The 17,336-nt window shown below is 52.8% G+C and overlaps 1 protein-coding gene across 1 annotated transcript in view; it reads left to right on the forward strand.

The window, feature by feature from the left end:
• Window positions 1–17,336, forward strand: part of WNT7A (Wnt family member 7A) — a 61,236-nt gene that overhangs the window by 13,634 nt on the left and 30,266 nt on the right. Inside the window, exon 3 of the mRNA XM_055259454.2 lies at window positions 11,367–11,638. Coding sequence (XP_055115429.1) covers window positions 11,367–11,638 — 272 coding nt within the window. The remainder of the gene's footprint in view (window positions 1–11,366; window positions 11,639–17,336) is intronic.

Raw genomic sequence — 17,336 nt, forward strand, 5'->3', positions numbered from 1 at the left:
GCCTGGTACATGGAGGGCACAGTCCCTGCGGAGGTGCTCAGTGGATGTAGGGACATCACAGGTACCAGAGCAGCCCCCTGCCCCAACTCCTCTCTGCAGCAGGAGATGGCACAGAGCGTGCTTGGGAGAAGCAGCTGAGCGATGGTGGGCAACCTGTCCTCTCCTGCATATGCAGGTCTCCACTCAAAGGCCACCTCCTCCAGGAGGTCTTCCTGGACCATCCTGCCCAAGACAGCACCCTCCACCCTTCCCGAACAGGGTACCCTGCACTGTTGTCTTTACAGCACTTACCACTTTTGGAATTGAATTTGTTTACTTTTGCAAGAACCCGTCTGACATTAGTCTTCTCTGCCATCATGAGGCTCCATGGGGCCCAGATCTGCTGATCGTCTTCTCCCCAGACCGCCAGCATCTGTCCTGGGGCCTGGCACACAGTGGGTCCTCATGGAACACGTGAAGAAGTGTATGGCCCCCAGGCAGGCCAGCTCCTTTCTACTTTGTGTGGCCCCAGTTGCTCTGAGCCCTTGAGGACAGGCCTGGCCTTGTTTATCTTCTGAATGCCGGGTCTGGGGAGCACCTCGTGCACAGCAGGTGCTCCATTTTCTCTGTTGTGTGTGACGGCTGTTCACTTCTCACCCCAAATACAAAACTGCACGTTCATGTCTGCACATTTTCACTGAGCTCCATTCTAGCTGGGCAGTCTCACTCATCAAGATCTTTTTAATGTCAATTTGATCAACCATCCTGTCAGCTATCCTGTCCATCTCTGAATTGGCTCAAAATGGGATAAAAATGCTGACTAGGTCTAGTGCCTAGGAAAGACCCCTATGGCATGATTCAAGAGGAGCTGTGCCCAGGGTCTGCTCAGCAAATCACCAGTTCCCAGGCTCCACCCGCCGCCTACTGCCAGCTGCCCTGGGGAGAAAAGGACATTCCCATGAACAATAAAATGGGGGAACTCAGCATGTTACACTCCCTGCTCCTGGAGAGTCAGGGTGCCTGCCGGCATATTAAAGGTGCTGAAACGGCCTGTAGACAAGACAGCAGCTTGAGGTGACTCAATCTGGAAGGTCCACTCATTTCCATCCTTGGACTCACTGACTGTCCAGTGGAGCTGCTCTTAGGGGCACACACACTGGGGAATATCACCCTGGAGACCCGCACAGATTGGCCATACTCAGAATGTGGTTTATAGGTCAACTTGGAATCTACCAAAAAGTACATCCACCCACCACCAATTTCCATATCTTTCCCCAGGGGTACAGAAGAGGCATATTCTCGCTTCGGACATTGCCATTGGAAGTCCCTTCAATCATGCATAAAATTCAGAATGCCTGAGTTTCCATACAAGTGCAGGAAAGCGTGTACATACATGTAAAATGTATATATGGCAACATGGTGTATAGAATGAAGAGTATATATCCACAATATAAGTATATAATATTTTAATTTTTTTCTGGTACATTTGGTTCAATTTATGCAAGTTAAATGTTCATGGGATAAGACTCCCCCCCTTGTATGTCCACTCATTTATTCACGTCCTCATCCCACAGATATTTACTAGAATCTCTGCAGTAAATGCTGGGGTGCAGGCTGTGTCTGGGGCACTTGCTCTCTGGTGGGGACAAAGTGGGGAGTCAAGGCTGAAAAGTGCTCCGAGGATCTAGTGGAAGAGAAACAGGCACTGGGAGATGAGCAGAGAAGCTGCCTGCACGGGTCACCTGAAGTAGGGGCCGTCCACAACCCAGGAGGGAAGGGGAGTGGCAGCAGGAAGGGCTTGGCTGGGCGACGCAGACAGGAGCCCTGGGATCCAGAGTGGCTTGGCACGAGGGACTGCAGGGCGTAAGGTAGGGAGGGTAGAAGAGGCTGGGGAAAGAGGTGGGACCAGGCATCCTGCAGGGTTTTGGGACCAGACTCAGGGGGTTTGCTTGGGAGGGAAGTTGTCAGAGGTATTTAATCAGAGGAGAGACAGGATGTAGGAAGATAATCAAATTCTCTGCACACACAGAACGTTGCTATGTCTCCAGCATTATCATCGGCAAAGAAATGGTGATTTCCCGCCATGTGCTCCTGGGGATGGGTGCATTCTTTTCCACATGCTCACGACCTCCTGTTTGGTACCCCCCTGCCGGAATTTTTCCAGGGATGGGCACAAATGACCTAGGAGTCAACCCCTGGAGTCCACCCTCCTCTGTCTACAATCTGGGAAACTCTGATGCATTTCTGGGCTTCTGCCTCTGTAGAATTTGTCACCACTTCTCTTGGGCAGTCACTTGAGCAGCTCTCTCCTCTCCCCAAGGTGACTGCCTGGGCTGAGAGTCCCATGTCTGGGGATCCCCACACTCTGCAAAAAGGACTCCATCATTTTACCCATCTAGGGCTGTGAGAGTGCAACACATGTCTGGTGAGCTGGTGAATGCTTAGAAGGATGGATTTGAAGACCTTTCCAGTGAGAGAGACAGAAGCAAGGGGCGGGCCAGCTCCATTTTCTCTCTGCCATTTCTTAACAATGCGCCATCTTGCCCAAGCAAAAGACCTATTCTTTCCTTATTCTTGCTTAGAATGCAGCTAACAAAGGACTTTTTGTCTCGTTTGCATTTTTTTTTTGCAAGCCTCAGTTCATCCTGGGTTTTAGCTCTCCTGACACTATTCTCTGAGATGAGTCTTTTGTTATAATGTTCTCTTCCCAGCTTTCATATGGTAGACAGGCAGGCAGGCAGGCGTGCGTGTGCATGCAACATGCAGACACACACACACACACACACACACACTTGCTTTCACATGCACATTCATTCATTCATTCATTCAACTGTTGAGGCTTCACAGATAAATAATCCAGGTCCCCACAACCTAGCGAAGAGAGACTGATCATTCAATTCAATACAAAGTAAGGATGGACAGGGTGCTGGGCCACAGATGGAGGGAGGGGACATCTTGGAGGCCCCTCAGAGTAGGGAACTTGGGAGCCATGGCTTGATGGATATGGTGCTAACCAATAATGCATCTAGTAAAAGCTACTGTTTATTGATCCCTTACCAAGTGCGGGCTGAGCTTGTCATGTGCATTGGCTAATTTAATCCTCCCAACAACCCTGGGAGGTAGAAATTTTGTTATTCCCACTTTACAAATGAGGAAACTGAGGCCTTGAGAGGTGAGTTAACTCATTTAAGGTCCCGCTGCCAGGAAGAGGGAGCCAGGACGTGAACCCAGATTTACCCACCTCCAGGGCTTTGCTTTAAAACCTCCTGGGCTACATTCACTGCCCCTTAGCAGGCAGATGGAATAAGAAAGACAATTGCAGCCTGGGGGAACAGCATGTGCAAAGGCGTGAAGCCAGGAAGGGGCAGATGCTGACCGTTGGCAAGTGGTCAGCAGTGTGCTCTGGCCTTGCTCAGTGGGAAGAGAGACCCTTGGATGGAGAAAGACAGAGGCTGGGGCTTGCACACACCCCTCCACAGTTTCCCTAGCTGTGGGCCTGTTACCTTACCAAGCTCTGCCCAGACATAGATCCCTGCACCCCCAAATCTTCCAGTTATTCATTGAGAGGCTCCCTGGTTCCTCTTGATGAGACAGCCCCATGTGGCATTCTGAGCCCAGAGGGGCTATGAACTGCCATGCCACGGGGCTGGCAAGCGCAACCTTTTTCCATCTGTATATTTTCCAAATCATATATTTCAGCTTGTGTCACTGCAGATTGCTTGCTCTCTGACCCATTGGCTTTAAATAGCAAAAGAAAAAAAAATACAATGCACTTTGTGGTTTCCAGTAAGATACCGTAAATACACCCAGATAATATTCCGGTGCAAACCATTTACAGTGGCTACACAGGGCGGTGGAATGGAATCTTTTGGGCAGGCTTGGACATCAGTTTATTTCCTCTGTACCCGCCGGGATCGTTATGGAGCTGGAACCACAGAGGGCGTCAGCTGGGCTCCCCATTTTCATCTCAGTGATAATATGTATCGTTCTTTATCCAGCGCCTTCTGGGAGCTCCATAGAGGCTTCATTCCACAGAGGTCTCATTTAATTTTCACAACTTGGCAATGTCCTCCTAAGGGTTCCCACTTCACAGATAGGGAAGCTGATACTCAGAGAGGCAGAGTCCTTGCTTGGGGCTCCCCCAGTGAATGAGAAGTAGACAGGAGGGACTGACAGATTTCATTTTATCTGAGTTCTGAGCTGAAGTCACCTGGGATATCTCAGGAAGGAAGGTCTCTGGGCTTCTGGATGAAAACTTTACCTGGAGATATGGGTGGATGGAGAGGTAAGGAGGGCATGGGGGAGGTGAGGGAGCCAGGGGATCTTCTGGTCTTGCTGAGTCACTGGTGACCTTGAGCAAGTCTTCCATTCTCCTTGAAGCTGTCATTCCAGTAGGAGCCCCCTGGCTTTGTTTCTGTGGCTCTAGAAATCTCTTCTCTGATTCTGGGGAGAGGAAGGCCTGGCAGAATCCACACCCGCCCACAGCCTCACCTCCTCCGGTGCCTCCCTGGCTCACCTGCTCCCGCCACTAGCTGACCACACCACATCAGGGCCATCACTCAGGCTACCCCTTGGCCTGATGCCTTCTTTGCCCCTAGAGAGCCTCATGACCTCGCCACTCAAGGCACCACCCCAGATGTCCCCCACTCCCATCACTGCCCTGTGTCACCTTCTTCAAAGTCCTCAGCTGCCACGGAGTGGCATGATCTTATTGCCTGTCCTTCTACGAAGGCAAAGCCATGTCTGAACTCCTCATCTGAGTTTCCTCATGCCCTAGAACAGTGCCTGGCACATAGTAGATGCTCAAGAAATACCTGATGAGTGAAGGAACAGATGGCAGAGACAGGTCCTTCACAGCAGGCTGTCCCCACTGCCGGGGGTGGAGGATCTGATCCTGGAGGGCACACAGGCCATGGTGGCCAAGCCCAGGGTTCACTCACAGGCTCCACATGGATGATCTGGGCAAGAATGTAGGCCTGGAGTCAGTAGGACTGGAATGGTTATCAAGACCTTGAGGCAAGGGAGTGGGTCAAACTCTGGGGCCGGCTGTACGCGTTTGAATCCTTACAGGTTGTATCACATGGGCCTCAGTTTCCGCATCTGTAAAATGGAGATAATAGCAGCCCCCACCTCACATGTTGTTGCCATATATTGTAGATCTATACTCAGGGCTTAGAACAGAGCCTGGTGAATAAGAAACATTTTGTATGTCTTTGCTCAGCTTTTTATGTACTATATGTCATTGGATATATGATCTCATCCCATTTCCACAGCAATAGAACAGACCACCCTTGCAGGTATCTCCTAAGATAAATGAGATGGCATTCGGGAAATTACCCACCTGAATGAAGGGGCTTCCCCATACAGCTGAGAGAAGGGCTGTTCTCGGAGCAGTGAGTATGACCAGGGTCCAAGGGAGTTCTCTGGAGTGGTTAGGCACAGCAGGTGACCCCCAGATTTGCATCCTAACTCTTCCTGGGCAAGTCACCTCATCTCCCCAAGCCTCAGTTTCCCTACCTTACCTAGGATGAGTAAAGGAGGCAGACATGGATGGAGTCTGAGATTTATTTTAAGATTCCAGGAGACTTTTCTACTTTCTACCATCAAACCCTGTTCTCAGCTCAGCAAGCCATCCGATTTGAATGGTTTTGATAAATTATTTATTGATAAGTCTTGTTTTAGAAGTAAGTGCATTCTGACAAGAGTTGATGTCTTAAGCCAGAATAATCTCTAACCATGGGGTTTCCATGCACTGGTGGGTCAGGAAGGGAGCTGGGGTAGGGGGCTGAGGAAGGACACTGCCCAGCTTAGGCCTTGAATCCCAGTTCTGGCCAGTTTCTAGCTGGGTGACCTCAGCAAATCACTCTAACTCAGAGCCTCCATTTCCTCAACTGTAAAACCATGGGGAATGACATCTACACTGGGGAATGTTGTGAAACACTTCACAGAGGACCAAGCATGGGTCCGGAACCTAGTAGGTGCCCAACAAATGTTACCTTCTCTCTACTCTTTCCCATCTTCCTTAAAAAAAAAAACCCAAGTGTCTGGCTAACTCTGTGCTGATGCCTTGGGGCAGTCTTGTTTTGATGAATGGGCTAGGAGATGGCCTATAAGGGGCTGGAGTTTATCACAGGCTCCACATCTGCCTGGTTAGATCCCCTTGGAGCCTCAGTTCCCCCATCTGTAAAACAGAGAGGCTATTATTACCTCCCTTGAGGATTGTTTTCCTAGGGAATAGATGGGTATCCTCTTCTAACATGCTGAGCATGGAGTCTGGCAGAGAAAAAGCACCCAAGAAAGACCATGTGGTTGAAGGCACACAGTCTGTGGAGACCAAGTCAGAGCTTTCTTTCATTCATTTATTCATTCCACTGCTATTTACTGGGTACCTACTGTGTGCCAGGCCCCGAGGACACAGCAAGGGCCATGACAAAGTGCTTATCTTCAAAGCAATTATATCCTAGAGGGGCAGGGGTCATGGTGGTAGGGCTGGTACGGGGAACAGATAATCAGCAGCTAAGTCTAAAATGGCAGGGAGCAATAAGGGCCATGGATAAAACAGATGCAGGGCAAGTTCTCTGTACCACCCAGTGGCACCCATAATTTCATCAATGATTATAATTATAATGCTCACTACTATTTGTTTAAGTACCTGCTAGGTGCCAGGTGATGCCTACCTCTTCCTACAGGGTAGGTGCTAATAACAGATGAGGAAATGGAGACTCAGAGAGGTTAAGTGACTTGCCCAAGGTCACACAGCTTTTGGCAGGGTTGAAATTGGGACTCAGGTCTGTCTCACCCCTCACACATTTTGGAGGAGGTTGGAGACAGTGGGAGTGACAGACATGGTCCCTGTCATCTTGTAAACCTTAAATTTGGCTGGGCAGACAAACACTGGATCAGCCTCACATACTTGCCTCTGTTGTGACCTTCAAGACATTGTGAAATGGGACTCGGTGACAGTAAAAACAACAAGACTACAATGCAACAGCTGATGTTTACTGAGCACTCACGACATGCCAGACACTGCTCAGCACCGCTCAGCACCCCTTGTTTTGTAATTCAGTTCACTTAGACACATAGATGCTGTGTAATTGTACCCATTTCGCAGAGGAAGCAGTGAAGGGTCAAAGAGGTTAACAGCCCTGACGTTAGTCACACAGCCAGCTGGATGCCCAGGGTAGTTTCCTCCATGGTAGTGTGGGGTGGAGTGGGATTGGATCATCCCAGTCTAATGTGGGCGGGTAAGGCCAACATCAAAGTTAATGGCAAGAGTCAAAAGTGACTCTTCCACATCCAGAAGGATTGGACTTTACCAGCCAGTACCTGGGTCCCTGAGAGCTCTGAAGCCAAGAATGACTGGCCCTCATCGGCGCCTTGACTACAGTCTTCGCTTCTCAGGGGCAGTGGGTGCTGAGGAAGTCCAGCTTGGTGGGGAGAGGAAGGCCATGGCACTTGATGAGACCTCGCTCTGGGCTGTGGGGAAGAAAGCTCTCCATCTGGAGCTCTGGGGGATGAAATGGGCCCCAAGGGACAGCTGCCCTTCCCTACCTCAGGGGTGGGATGGAAATGGTGAGTGGGTGGAAGCCATCTGCGGCTAGCTGTCCATTTCTCACCATCTGCACCATCATGCACTGCTCCAGAGACTGAGAGACCCAGGGACGGTCACCACTGGGCTGTAGAGCAGAGGACACACGAAATTACCACAGGAGTCTTGGGCTGGCAGCCCCCTCCTCTGCCACCTGCCCTTCCCCCAGGGAGAACCCAAGGGAGAGGGGCCAGTCTTTGAGGATAGGCCAGGCTCTCTGCCCCGCTTCGATTCGCACACTCCATTCTTGGTCTGATAAAGAGGACACAGTCTCCGGTCAACGGCTGGAGCCTGCCCACTGCACCTGGGAATCATTTCATCCCTGGAGGCAGTTCTTGGTCTATATGGAGTGCCCAGAGGCCGGGTCTGCAGCTCAGCTCTGCTGCCCACATGTTGGGTGTCCCAGGCAAGCCAAAAGCCTTTGTGTCTTCAGTTGTAAATGAAAAGCCCTACTCCTTACCTCTCAGCCCTCTTGTACTTGTAGAGACTTGTTACCTCCATCATAGATAAGAATTGTTATAATTGGAGCATTTGGGGCCACCTTCTCATGCCAACCTCTGTGCTAAGTGCTCTACCATTGTTAATTTTTTTTTTTTTGAGACGGAGTCTCGCTCTGTCGCCCAGGCTGGAGTGCAGTGGCACAATCTCGGCTCACTGCAAGCTCCGCCTCCTGGGTTCACGCCATTCTCCTGCCTCAGCCTCTCCGAGTAGCTGGGACTACAGGCGCCCGCCACCACGCCCGGCTAATTTTTTTGTATTTTTAGTAGAGACGGGGTTTCACCGTGGTCTCGATCTCCTGACCTCGTGATCCGCCCGCCTTGGCCTCCCAAAGTGCTGGGATTACAAGCGTGAGCCACCGTGCCCGGCGTTAATTTTTATCATCACATTTTACAGTGGGGGAACTGGAGCACAGAGAGGTTAGGTGACTCACCCAAGGTCACACAGCTAGAAAGCAGTGGAACAGATTTCTTCCCTGCCCTCCATCTGATTGTCCTTTTCTCTCATGTCCTTGAGTGTCTATTCTTGATATTGACTGTCTCCCTGAGGGTTTGGTTTTCTTGTGAGTTTGATACTCTCGAGTGTGAGCTGGTGCCTGGGGTTGGAGAGCTTTCTCTTTGCTCCTCTAGGCTCCCGGGGAACCACTGGACCAGGGGTGAGTCTTCCCACTTGCCTTGGAGCCCTTGGAGCATGCAGGGGGATATATTTGAGCCTCAAATCTATGCAAATGCAGGAAGCGGCAATCAATTTCCAGGAGATTCTGGCTTCCTCCAACCCCACCTGCCCACCTCCTGCGCTGGCTGGGGTGGACCTGCGTGCCTGTCTAGCCTTGCTGGAGGGTGGGGACAGGTGCAGACTTTTCCTGTCTGTCTGCCCTTTCTTTGCCTGAGGATCTATCCATGAGGCTCTAGCTCTTTTCCAAGGCCCTGCCTCAGCAGCACTCAAAGCCTGGTCTCCTGACACCTCGTGGGCTTAATCCCAAAGCTCCCTCCTTGGCAGAGCTCAGCAACATGTGTCTATTCCCACCTATCTTGCTGGCAGTTCTGTCTTCAACCTGTGGCTGAGACAGCTTCCCTTGTCCTCCTGTGGCCCAGTCCAGCATGCAGATCTTACACAGCAATTCTTGATTTCATGCAGCAAAAGCATTGTTGGGTTTTATTGCTGGACCGGAAGTCGAGCCTGTGCCTGTGCCCCATGGCTCCCCTGTCCTTGCTGCCCTGTCTAGTCCCTCTGATGGGCATGTGTTACTCAGAGATGTTTTCTTTCTTCTTCTCCTTCTCCTTCTTCTTCTCCTTCATGGAGTTTCGCTCTGTCGCCCAGGCTGGAGTGCAGTGGCACAGTCTTGGTTCACTGCAACCTCCACCTCCCAGGTTCAAGCAATTCTCCTGCCTCAGTCTCCCAAGTAGCTGGGATTACAAGCATGTGTCACCATGCCCAGCTAATTTTTGTATTTTTAGCAAAGACAGAGTTTCCCCATGTTGGCCAGGCTGGTCTTGAACTCCTGACCTAAAGTGATCTGCCCACCTCAGCCTCCCAAAGTGCTGCGATTACAGGCATAAGCCACCATGGCTGGCACCCTCAGAGATGTTTTCTATAGGAAGAAAATGACAAATGCAGAGAGTTGTGAGCCCGGTAGGTGCTAAAATAATATCCTTTCCCGGCCCCCAAAGTTAAGCTGAGTTCCCCAGGGGCTCCATTCCCCTTGGTGCCAAGTTTCATGTTTGTGGAGCCAGGCACTGGCTATGCATTTCTGCATTTGACATGGCCCCTTCTCCTGTACCTTCTCAGCAGCTCCTGTCAGGTAGGCGCTGGCACTCTCCAGACTGAGGTGTGGAGAGGAGAAGGAGCTCGCCCAAGTCCCAGTCAGTAAGCGGCAGAGCTGGGACTTGAGCCCAAGCATTCTGGCTCCAGAGCCTCTGTGTTAGGAGGGACGCCATGGGTTGGCTGGCATGGCACGCCACGGCGAAGCCAGCCCTGGCATAGGGAAGCTGTCCAGTCCGGCAGGTGGACAGGCCTACCTTCTGCAGGGTGGGAGGGCAGCAATGGGGTGGGGGGACAAGTTGTTTGTGTCTGTCTCCCTCCTGGGGAGGGAAATCCCAAGGCAAATGAGAAGGTGGGTGGGGAAAGGACCTCCCTGAGCATGGAACAGAGTGACCTGAGGCTGGAAGCAACTTGGAGCAAGTCATCCACATCCTCACTCACTGCTTAAGCCATCTCCATCCTGGCATTCTGAAACACCTTCTCTGGCCCCCGTTTGCCTGCTCTGGGTTCCAGGGCCTCTTCTTCCAGGTGCCTTCCCTGAAACCCACCCAGGCTACATGAGAGTGAACTTGCCCAGTGCTCCTCAGGGCTTATACCACACACAGGGCTTCCCATAGGTTGCTTTGGTCAGTCTTCACCCTGTAAAGCAGACGTAGCCCTTGAACCCATTTTGCAGGTGAGGAGACTGAAGCTCAGAGAGGCTAAGAGGCTAAGTGGCAGCACCATATTTACACCAGCTCTGAGCGACTGCCTGTCCCACGCTGTCTCCTGCACCCCAGCTGCTCAGGACCCTGCCCTGAGATACTCACAGTCCAGTGAGGAGGCCACAGAAGAAGGGAGGGGATGGACATCTGAAATAGCAGGTGACACACAGAAGGAGTAGTAGTGGCCATGAAAGCAAGAGGTAGGGTGCAGTCAGGTTCCATGAACAAAACGTGGGGCCAAGAGCTTTCCATGGACAAACTCTTGTTCTCCCTCATTGCCATGAGAAAGGTACCAATGATATGTCCCCACTTTACAGCCAGAGAGACTGAGGTGCAGGGAGGGGTAGTCCCTGGCCAATAGTCACAGAGCCAGGGATTGATATTCCTGGGATTTAAACTCAGGCCTTCTGGCCCCAGAGCCAGTGCCCTCTGTGGGTGTTGGGGAAATGCTACTTTACGATGATGTGAGCTTTATGCATGTGTGCAGGTTACATGGTTACGTCAAGTGTGCTCGGGAGTGGGGAGTGGGGACTGGTGGGCTAGAGGAATCCCCCACATCTGGCCTTCCAGATCCTGGGCAACCAGCCCACATACCTTCCTCCTTTACTGCCCAGTTGACTCCCCAGGTTCTGGGGTTGAATGGATGTATGCGTAATGGGAGGTGCTCAGCTCATCACCCTAAGAGGGAGCTTTGTTGGAAGTTAGGAACGGCTACTCAGTCGAGCTTTGGAGAGCCATTGCATTGAGCTCAGCCTCACTCTTTTAGTCAGGCCCAGCCTCCTCTCAGATGCCTGGGACCTGACCCCAACTTGTCTCCTCTTCTCTCCTCTTCGCAGGGAGCCGGGAGGCTGCATTCACCTACGCCATCATTGCCGCCGGCGTGGCCCACGCCATCACAGCTGCCTGTACCCAGGGCAACCTGAGCGACTGTGGCTGCGACAAAGAGAAGCAAGGCCAGTACCACCGGGACGAGGGCTGGAAGTGGGGTGGCTGCTCTGCCGACATCCGCTACGGCATCGGCTTCGCCAAGGTCTTTGTGGATGCCCGGGAGATCAAGCAGAATGCCCGGACTCTCATGAACTTGCACAATAACGAGGCAGGCCGAAAGGTAGGAAGCCAGGGAGGGCAGCTGGGCGGCGCTCGCGGAGATGCTGCAAAATGGCTTGTTTGTAACATCTGGTGCTGGGGGTCTGCTGAGGAGCCACAGGGCTCTGCCCTCAGCCTCATTCTGCTTGGTGCTGGCATCAGCTTGTGGCTGGTCAGGATTTGTGTATGGCACAAAGCTTGTCAGTTACTGAAGAGGTTGGATAATTGAGTCTCCCTTAAGATGAATTGAATGTTACTCAGCAAGATGGAAAGAGGGACGGATGTGAACTCCTATCCTTGGGAGGGACCAAATTAGCCTTTCTCCCTTGCTCCCTTCCTGCCTCTTTCCCTCCTTTTTTCTCTCCCTCCCTCCCTCCTTCCCTTCCTCCCTCTTCTCAGGCTTCTGGCCACATCCTGTGTGTCAGAGCCTCCCAGGTGGCCTTGGTGAGTCACACAGGGGAATTGCTCACCTGGTCTGCCCCAGGATGGTGTCCTGGGGGAAATTACCAGGCCCTGCTGTCTAGTCTCATGGCTGGGAGCTCCTGCCCAGGGTGGTACATCCCTGCAGTGGTCCCAGCTGCTCCCTCCTCCCTGTTTTTGTGGTCAGATCACCCTGCAGGTCCCAGGTCCCAGGCTCCCTCCTGCTTGAAGCCCCCACTTCCTCGAGGCAGACAGGAGAAGGACACGTGGCTTCCCTCTCCCAGCCTCGATTTCCTCACCCACGGCTCCCTGGCTGGGCCATGGTAAGAATTAAAGGAGAGAATAGCACATGGCCCGCAGCAAGTCAGGGTCAGGGTGGATCCCGTGGGAGTGTGTTCTGTGAGCCATATAGCTCCACTGGGCATGAGGCTTGTGGCTGTTGCTCTGTCATATTGCCATGAGCCCGTGGGCAACACAGACACTGGGAACTGCCAGAGGCTATGAGACCAATCTCAGTGGGCTTCCTGGAGGAGACAGGCCCCAAGAGATGAGTAAGGTTTGGCTAGGCAGGGAAAGGAGGTGGAAGCAGCCAAGATCTGGTGAGTGGGGGAGGAATGGACACAGGCCCAGAGGTAGGGACAGGGGGCCAGTTAGGGACCACACTGGCTAGTCTGTGAGCTCCTGAAAAGGGAACCCCTGAAGGATGGGGCCGAAGAATGTAGCCTTGTGTTCTGCCCCCAGATCTGCCTGTGGCTGCCATGGTGTCCTTGTCCTTCAGGTTTCAGCTATGATGTCCTCTCCCCAGAGGGGTTTCCCTTTACATTCCTTCCTAGCCTTTTCTCCGAGGTTGCCTTGTTCTGTGGCTTTCTCCCGTCTCTAGACTGTAAGCATACTGAGGACAGAGGCCTGGGCTGTCTCAGACACAGCAGCACTCCAGAGCGTGGCACACAGTAGGCACTCTACCAATATGTATGGAGTAAATAGATGAGTGCCTTGTGGTTGCTGGGGAGCCTCTGATAGTTCTGGGGCAGGAGAGGGGCAGAAGTCATAGACCCTTGGGAGGCAGAGGGCTACCTTGAGTGGGGTCAGGAGCTGGGTGTGAGTGGAGTGCAGGCTGGGCCTGACCTGATGTTCTTGAGCAGGAACAGCCCTCCCAGCTCAGGAAAGCCGAGTGGAGGGCCATACATCCTCCTGCCTGCCCAGCGCTCTCTGGTTAGGGAGGACCCTTGGGGATGGCTTTCTAGAAAAGCACTTCTACAGACACTATGTATTTCCTGAGCGAAGAGGTGGGACTGTGGACTCCCTGGTGTATGCAGAGAAAGGCCTGAGTCGCACCCACCCCACCCCTTTGTGCTATAGGGATGGAAATGGAGGCTCAGAGAGGGTACCAACTGACCCGTGGGGACTTAGGTCAGTGACCACAGACACCATTCAGCCAGAGCACGCGAGGTGGTCTTCCAGCCTAGCCCCAAGTGGCCAGACCCTCATTTGCTGCCATGGGACACCTCAAGGGCCCCGACGAGGGCAGGAACAAAGACAGCTGCCAGCTGCTGTGGGTTCCAGCCCCTCTTGCGACCTCAGTTTCCACATCTGTCGATTGGGACTATGACCCACTCCTTGTTCTGACCAGTGCCAGTCAGTTCCCCGGGATTTTGCAACACGCCATTTACTCGAAGGCATGGGACCCCACCCCAGAAGTCCCCTCCCAACAGGCTGCCATGGGCCCCACACACGGCAGGGCTGGGGAACCGACAGGAGCAAAGGGGCCAGCCCGCTGCTGCTCCTGGCTGAGCGCCTCGGAAAGGCTCGCAGATGTGTTTATCACCCACTCCCTCACTCCTGCCGTGAGGAAACAAGACTCAACCTGACCACGGGCTCTGGGGCTTGCTGGCAGCTGGTGTGAGAGAAGGGGAAGCGGGGAGGCCGGGGTGGGGGGTGCACCATGTGGCTTCTGCAGACCTGATGAGGGGCTGCCCCAGGGCTGCAGGGGAGCCCCCGACTCCCCTGGCAGATGAGGGAGAGTAAATGCTGCAGGGGCGTCCTGCAGGTCCCTAGTTTGAGTCTGAGCCCAGCAGGGTGTGGGCCATGGGGCAGGGGCAGCACTGCAAGGAAGCTTCGGGGCATCCCCCCCTTTCCCTCACTTTCTCATCAATTGTGTGGTCTGCAGGCCGAATCAGAATGGTTAGGTGCCAATATCTTTTGGCAAGGTGATTTTAGAATTATAGTTTCCCCTGTTGGCATTTCGGGGCCTTTGTACTTTGGATTGAAATCAGTGGCCCCTCAGGTCGGCGTCCTAGAATACGAAGTTCACATCCTAGTGTGTGATGTGTGGAATCATAGGTTCCTCAGTTGGGAGGAAGGGAAGAGTCAGAAGCATCGTGCTGAAATCTTTGGATGGTAGAATCTTTGTGGCTTTGAATAATTTCTTTCCAGCCTTTTGGGCAGCAAGGAAATTAACTACCCACAGTTTTTGCCCTCAAGACTAGATGCTCAGTCTAGTGAGAGAATCAGGTACAAGAAGCAAAAATTGTGATTCAGGGTTACACACTGTAGGAGAAACGTGATATAGAAAGTGAAGAAAAGAGGTCAGAGGAAGAGTGGTTTGTTTCCTCTTGAAGTCTGAAGAGTGCTAGGCAGAAGAGGGAATTCTTAGCAGGGCTTTGAAGGATAAGGAGTCCAGGTGGACGAGGCATCAGGAAGGAAGAGGGCAGTTCAGGCAGCACAGGCATGTTCAAAAGCATGAAGTCCTAACAAAGCATGCTGTGGGGGCTCCGTGTGGCCGAGGGTGGGGAGGACAAGTGACGAGGCTGCAGAGGGGGCTAGATCCTAACACACAGCCTTGAATGCCAGAACAAGGAGTGGGACTTTGTCTTAGGCCAGAGGTGCGCAGAAGAGGCTTTGGTGGGGCAGTGCTTGGGCAGGTTTCTGGCCCTGTCTGAGATAGAGTGGAGTACACAGTGAAGGGGCTGTGGCCACGGTTGGTGCCTAAACCCAGCAGGAGCCTCGGGGCTCATGGCTGGGGAGGCTGTTTAGGAAGCATAATAGGTAGGAGCTGTGTCAGGTGTGTTTGGCGTGGAGGAGCAGGGTCGTAACGGAAGCCCTGGTGTTTGTAGGATTGCCCGATGGGAGGGTTAAAGGGGGAAAGCAGGAGAGAGCCTGGGCCACAGCCTGGGCAAATGGGTACTGGGACAGGAGGGCTATGGGAAGGGAAGGACAGTCAGGGAGGTTGGAGGAGAACCAGGAGAACCTGGGCCTTCTGGGTGCATTTGTGAGTGCGTGCAGACATCCCCCTGCAGGAGTGCAGAGAAGCCTGGGCAGCTGCGAAACCCAGCCAAGGGCCAGGGGTCTCCGAGCCTCCATGATAATATTGTACCTGGCAGGCCAGGTTTTCGAGGCCTTACCGTACGGAGAGAGAAGTACACCAGAGAGCTCCGGGGGCCTGGGGGAGGGTGGAGGCCCTCAGCAACCCTTTCATGAGAGTGTGGTAACTGAGCCCAGGAGAGGCAGCCCTGGGGATGGGGGCCCAGCTGGGATGGGGCTGGCCCCTGCTGGAATGCGCCGCTTGCTCCAAGGGAGGTGAGCTCAGGGGGATGGAATTCCATCGAAGTGAAAAGTCACCTCCCAGTCCCTGCCCAGCCTCTTGCACACGGAGGGGTGTCGGTCTTGTCCCTTCCTGCCCTGCCCCGTCTGGTCCGGGTGCTCCTGGGAGCTGGATTCCCACCCCTGCCCTGGCCGCAGGCAGGCCTGTGAGTCAGGGGACACCAGGGACCAGCCCCTGGCAGCTGGGGCGGAGCCCAGATAAGGCCTGCTCAGCTATGCTCCTCTCTGCTCTCCCGAGGGCCACTTGCATATTTGACCAGATAGAGTGGCCAGTGGTGGCATGTCGAGGGCCTGAGGAGCCAGGCCCCGCCCAGCCCGAAGCTGACTGGCCAGGCCAGGCTGGGAGGAGGCATCCTCAGTCTGCCGTGCCCTCCATTCCTGCCCCGCCCCTGGGCACAGGTGTGGGTTCTCGCCCTGGCGAATGGAAAGGCTTGCAGCCAGGACTCAGGGGACTTGGAGCAGGAATGGTCTTGGACACATCTCAGCCCTTCAGGGCCTTGGTTTCTTCCATGGCAGGGGCTTCTTTCCTTTACTCCCAGGACGGTCTCCAGGTCTGACATGTGGGCTGGGGAATGACATGGGGTTCTTGGGACCATTGTACCCCAACCCTGTCTCCAGCTTCTCTCCCACACACACCACCTTCCAACCACACACTCCTGCAGTCAACCAAGCTTGTTTGCACCTCAGGGCCATTGCACAGGCCACTTCCTCTGTCTGGAAAGCTCTTTCCTTGAATCGTTGCAGAACTAGCTCCTTGTATTCCTTCAATTCCCGGCTCAGATGTCACCTTAACAGGGAAGTCCTCCCTAACTTCCCTCCCCCGCTGTCTGTCTCATCTCTCTCCATCATCCTACTTTACTTGCATGTGAAACCACTGCACAGAATGATTTCATTTGCACAGCTCTTTGTGTCTTTATTGCTTGTTGCCTCCCACTGCAGGATCAGCACCACAGGGTAGTGATGGCCTAAGTTCACCCCTAAACCTAGAACAGTGCCTGGCACATAGTAAGTGCTCAAGAAATATTTGTTGAGTGAACAAATGATATGACAAGTGCTTGCTCTTTCTTGGGGGGATTTCCAGGAGCAGGGTTGCAAGGTATAATACAGGACTCCCATTTAGAGTTGAATTCGAGATAAATAAAAGTACATCCCAACTATTGCACAAGACATACTAAAAAATGATTCGCCATTTATCTCAAATTCAGATTTAACTGAGTTTGTGTTTTTGAATTGAGCTGATATTGAGATAATTGTAGATTCACATGCAATTGTAGAATATGAAGAGATCTTGTGTAGCCTTTGCCCAGTTTCCCCCAATGGTGACAGCTTGCAAAACTGTAGGACAACGTCACAACTCGGATGCTGATGCTAGGACAGTCAAGATGCAGAACACACAATGGTCCTCAAGTTGCCCTTGTATAGCCACTTCTACTTCCCTTCCCCTTCCGAATCCCCAGCAAGCACTAATTTGCTCTCCACTTGTATACTTTCATTATTTTAACAATGTTACGTAGGTGGGTCTTACAGTATAACCTTTCGAGACGAGCTTCTTTTCATTCAGCACGATTCCCTCAAGCCTTCTTCAAGTGTTGTGTGTGTATCAGTAGCTGGTTCCTTTACCTTGCTGAATAGTATTCCAGGGCACAGAGGCTCCACAGTTTGTTTTGTCATTCACCTGTTGAAGGATGTCTGGGTTGTTT

The sequence above is a fragment of the Symphalangus syndactylus genome, chromosome 21 (assembly GCF_028878055.3).
Source record: "Symphalangus syndactylus isolate Jambi chromosome 21, NHGRI_mSymSyn1-v2.1_pri, whole genome shotgun sequence".
Classification (NCBI taxonomy): Eukaryota; Metazoa; Chordata; class Mammalia; order Primates; family Hylobatidae; genus Symphalangus; species Symphalangus syndactylus.